Consider the following 4,967-nt stretch of genomic DNA (forward strand, 5'->3'; position numbering starts at 1 on the left):
CGTCCACTAAGGAGGTACAGAGCCTGTCACGAGGAGACGTCTACAGAGTGGTCCTGAGATCATGTTCATGTCCCTGCCAGGCTTAGTTAAATGACTTCACGCAGCCAGCTGGAGGCCACACTGCAGATATTTGTCTTGTACAATTTATATTTAATTCCAATAACTCTCCCCTTCCTCCTCCTCCCCCCCTCAGACATTTTCTAATGTTTTATGACCCCTTTTGCATCACATGCTTACACTCTACTTTTTTACTGTCACTCATGTGTGAATGGTCTGAAGTGCAAACATCCGCCGGATCATTGACTGTCCGAAAATAAAAGAGGTTCAGTTCTTTTGCAACTTCACTTTGTGGTTTGTGTTCGTGTCTTGTTTTACTCAGACGCTTCTTTTACCTGCCGGAAAGAAGAAAAAAATAAATAAAAATAAATACAAGTCAAGTCTTTGCGGTGTTTACAGACGTCCTGTGTGACGCTACCGAAATCCCCCCTCCCCCTCCTCCTCCTACTCCTCCTCCTCCAATCACTGTTTACTTCCGGGTTGCGCGATTTCCAGCGGTTCATCAAGCTAACGTAAGCTCAGCCGATTCGCTTTTAGCGCCGTTAAGTTTATCCGGGGAGACATCAAAAAGCTGCCTCCGTCGGGAAAGCGGATTACAACTGCTTGGGTACGTTCACACTTTGTGTTTATGACTGTAAAACTTCCGACACAAGTATTTACAAACACGCTTTCAAGCTCGCCTCCTCCCTCCTCCCCCCCACCACCCCCATACCTTGTATCGGAGAGTCCACGTTAGCAGATAAGATAGCTGCCCTGCTAACTTAGCACTCAGCCGTAAACAGCTGATTGCTGACTAAACTAAGTCATACGTTCACATCGGTTTCAACTTTGAAGTGAGTTTTAAAACCGGATGAAAGTCGAAGTCTTCAGGTTCTTTTTTAATTTTCAGCGCGATAATACTCCCTTTCAATAGAAAGTACACAAGGACACAAACATCAGCAGCAAAACAACAACAAAAAATGGGGTTAAAGTACCAAAGTCCTGGTTTTGGTCCCTCTGACTGATATATTATCATATCTGACATCACTGAAATGTTGTAAAGAAGCACCGGTGTGTCGGCAGCTTGATGCTGTTGTAGGAAGTAGCTTATTTCTAGTTTTATTAAATATAGGAGAGTTCAAAAAAAAAGAAAAAAGAAGAGATTAGTGGGAACAAAGGAGAAAGGGAGAGATCTCTGTTTGTGTGAGCTGTTAACAGCTCTTGGACATCTGAAATGTGACCATGGCTGTTGTGATCAAACTGAACGTTGAGCCTATACTGGCTGCTTTTATTTTCCTCATGTGTTTCCATTCCTTAAGTTCACAGCGTCCTCGGGTGCGTTAACTCCTCAGGTCTTACTCAAAAATCGTTAACACCGCTTCTCTTGTGTGATTCGACGCTGTAAGCGGACAGAATCTAATTACGCGGGGCATTTTCCACTGTTTTCTGCATCTGAAGGTTCAAGTGTGAATTCAGAAAATAATCCGCAGGTTAGTCAACAGCGAAGATGTCAGTTTCAGCAGCACAAGTCGAGACCTCTCTGAAACCGTCGAAACCAAAATGCTGACGTTATCCAGAGTAATTGCAGAAAGTACAATTTGAGCATGGCTTTTGTTTTGTTTTGCAGGTTGTTAAAAGTTTCTGTCAACACGATGCGTGGACGGTGATCATGACATCTCAAACAAGGGACGGAGATGGAAAACCTCTGGTGAGCAGTAGCTGCGATTGCAAACCGTCCCTCGGCAACTGCGTGGAGCGGTGAAACCGTTGCCGTTTCTCTACATTATCCGCCATGTCATTACCGAAGGAGTCAGGAAACCGAGGGAAAGATCGAGAGAGGGGGGCACGTCCCAAGGTGAGACAGAGCCGGTCCGAGGAGAGACGAGATGCGGGCGGTGGTCGGAAAGGTGGAAAGGGGAAGAAAAAAGGCCTCGCCTCCCACGAAGCAGCAGCTGAGCGGCCCGTCAGCGATGGCTTTGAGTACGGGGAGCTGTTGAGTGACCTGGAGACCAGGGAGCAGTCCTCCTCGTCCCCTCTGAGGGACGGTTGGAGGTGGCAGGGCTTGGACGTTGCAGCCTCATCAGTGGGACAGGAGCGGGTAGCAGCCAGGCCAGGTCTGGGAACAGTTAGCTCTGCTGCAGAGTTCCCTGCACCCAGTGAGGGTGAGGGCAGGAGCTCAAGCAGCAGTCGCACTCTCAGGCAAAAAATTCAAGATGCGATGGGGCAATGTTTCCCAATAAAGACACACAGCGCAGCAGCAGCAGCGGCGGCGGCACCGGCTCCGGCTCCACAGGCTCTTTCATCATCACCCGCTTGTGCCTCCGCCTCCTCAAAGCGGAAGATCCATCTCAGTGAGCTGATGTTGGACGACTGCCCTTTCCCTGTAGGATCTGAGCTGGCTCAGAAGTGGAATCTCATCAAGCAGCACACAGCCCCCATTACCCAGCCTCCCCTGCTGGACTCTGCAGTAGTGTGCAGCGCCCCGACTCCCGCCATGGCTTCTGTGGTGGAGGACGTGGACGACAGGTTACGGGAGCGGAGGCGCATCAGCATCGAACAAGGCGTCGATCCGCCGCCCAATGCCGAGATCCACACATTCGAGGTGACGGCCCAAATTAACCCTCTGTACAAGCACGGCCCCAAGCTGGCGCACGGTATGAACGATTTAGCGGCGACCGACAGAACCTCTGCTCATCAGCAACAGCAGCTTCTTCTCCAAACGCAGCAGCAACACCAACTCCTACTCCAGAGCTGCTTGGACACTCTGGACGAGGTGGTGGCCTCGGCGTCGGCGTCGGTCCACACCGGCGACTCTGTCCCCGAGGTTTCGGTCGATCCGGAGGCCACGGCCACCAACGTGACCTCCGGAGCCGCACTTCCTCCGGCCGAGCAGAACAAGTCTCAAGACGGCTACCGCATTCACACCCAGATCGATTACATCCACTGTTTAGTTCCAGACCTGCTGCAGATCACCAACCTCCCGTGTTACTGGGGGGTCATGGACCGCTACGAGGCCGAGACGCTGCTGGAGGGGAAGCCCGAGGGCACTTTCCTCCTGCGCGACTCCGCCCAGGAGGACTACCTCTTCTCCGTCAGCTTCCGCCGCTACGGCCGCTCGCTGCACGCGCGCATCGAACAGTGGAACCACAATTTTAGCTTCGACGTCCACGACCCCAGTGTCTTCCACGCTCCCACCGTCACGGGGCTGCTCGAGCACTACAAGGACCCCAACTCGTGCATGTTCTTCGAGCCCCTTCTGTCCAACCCCATCCACCGCACGCAGCCCTTCAGCCTGCAGCACGTCTGCCGGGCGGTCATAAGCAGCCGCACCACCTACGACGGCATTAGCATGCTTCCCATTCCGAATGCATTGAAAAAGCACCTGAAAGAATACCACTATAAGCAGAGAGTGCGTGTACGGCGAATGGACACCTGGTGGGAATGAAGGAAAGAAAAAGCGGACTAAAAGAAACTACCAAATAGGTTTTTAATACCAGTCTCTCCTTACTGGACCGAACAACGAGTCTTGTTCTCGTTTGCCGTATTAACCTACACTACACTGTACTTATTTATTTTATTCCTGCTGTACACGTCTTAACAATTGTACTAAACTACACTGATGAGGCAACATGTAATCTCACTGATCTTGCACACTTAAAAGAGTTCTTTATGCTCAAATTAAACAAACTTATTTAGATCGGTGGTGTTGGGTGAAATGTCTTCTCGTCTTTTGTGTTTTCGACTGTGACTAAATCATCTTAATTATCTCGACGACGGGGGGAAGCAGCCGTAGTGCGAGTGGAGATAATTATAATAGAGTTGTTCATCAGTGGCATGCTGAGAAGGTGAATCACACGTACAGAAAAAAACTCCGTTACGAAGGTGTTGACGTGCAGCAGATCCGAAGCATTTATAATTGTTTTGAACAGCGGGCCCAGGTCTGATAATAAGGGCCGAGAACTAAGAGCACAAGTATGACCAGTTAATCTTGTTAAAAATGAAAAGGCTCGTCGTGTACTGAGATCAGAATTTATAGGTTCTGTGGTTTAATGGCGGAGAAGGTGGGAAATGAGGAGTAACTGAATAACCAGAAAACCTAGTTTTTGCAGAAATCCTGTGGCGTAAGTCCCAATTACATACTTCCCTCAGTACACCAATAAATAGTGCTCCTCCACCTTAGGACTCTTACTTGTGTAGTGCAGGAATTTCGACAAGAGTTGTGCTGTTTCAAATCGCACACTGACGTTCTGCACTCACAGGAAATGACCTCGCAACGTGAACGCATCACCCAACCAAAATATCTGCAGCTTTCATCATTTCACCCAGAAACCAGTGTGTTTTGATGTCCTCTGTTCAACACACTCAATAAACACACTTGGTTCTTCTGTCCAGCAGCAGCAGCAGTGGAAAAGAAACACTTTGCGCTCAGGAACAGCTGCCTCTTCCTCAGACGCCTTCATCGGCAAAATCCTAACGCTGGTGGCCCCGCCCCCTTCCTCTACGTAGCCAAGATGGCGACCGTTTAGGGTGGAAAGCGTCCCAACGTTTCACACACTTCTGCTTTTTGGGGACTCTGCATCATCCTGGTGCTGGCACCTGCATGTTTCTGTACTCGACAGTGTGAACGCACTCACGCGCTCAACACAGCGAGCGTTAATACACGAGTACGCCGTCTGGAACGCAGCGCCGGTGGTGAACTCCGGTGGATGTGGGGTTAGGTGGTGCGGCAAAGCACGCCTCTGGCCACGCCCGGTCGCTCCTGTCGCGGTGACACTGGATGCGGTCAGAAGCGACACCGGCGTGAAAATATCAGCCAAAGAACGGCAGTAAAAACCCAACTTCTCAGCCTGCTGCCGAGTCTGCTGCTTCGTTTTCAGCTCACATCAAATATCCATCCGTGGCTTCCCTTCCAGATTAAGTTGCACGCAGAC

At 50.3% G+C, this 4,967-nt stretch overlaps 1 protein-coding gene across 1 annotated transcript; it reads left to right on the forward strand.

The window, feature by feature from the left end:
- The first annotated feature begins 546 nt into the window (after positions 1–546).
- socs9 (suppressor of cytokine signaling 9) lies at positions 547–3,733 on the forward strand. Its single transcript, XM_069712402.1, has 2 exons — positions 547–664; positions 1,664–3,733. Exon 2 carries the CDS (start codon positions 1,829–1,831, stop codon positions 3,479–3,481), a length of 1,653 nt encoding a protein of 550 aa, XP_069568503.1. The 5' UTR covers positions 547–664; positions 1,664–1,828; the 3' UTR covers positions 3,482–3,733.
- Positions 3,734–4,967: the final 1,234 nt, after the last annotated feature.

Source organism: Brachyistius frenatus, unplaced genomic scaffold, assembly GCF_029030835.1.
Source record: "Brachyistius frenatus isolate BFR_SWC_R1_liver_20210118 unplaced genomic scaffold, ASM2903083v1 Contig_109, whole genome shotgun sequence".
In the NCBI taxonomy this organism is placed as follows: Eukaryota; Metazoa; Chordata; class Actinopteri; family Embiotocidae; genus Brachyistius; species Brachyistius frenatus.

Bases quoted from the DNA above. Each gene is read 5' to 3' on its own strand.
- socs9 (XM_069712402.1), top strand. From the start codon at position 1,829: ATGTCATTACCGAAGGAGTCAGGAAACCGAGGGAAAGATCGAGAGAGG.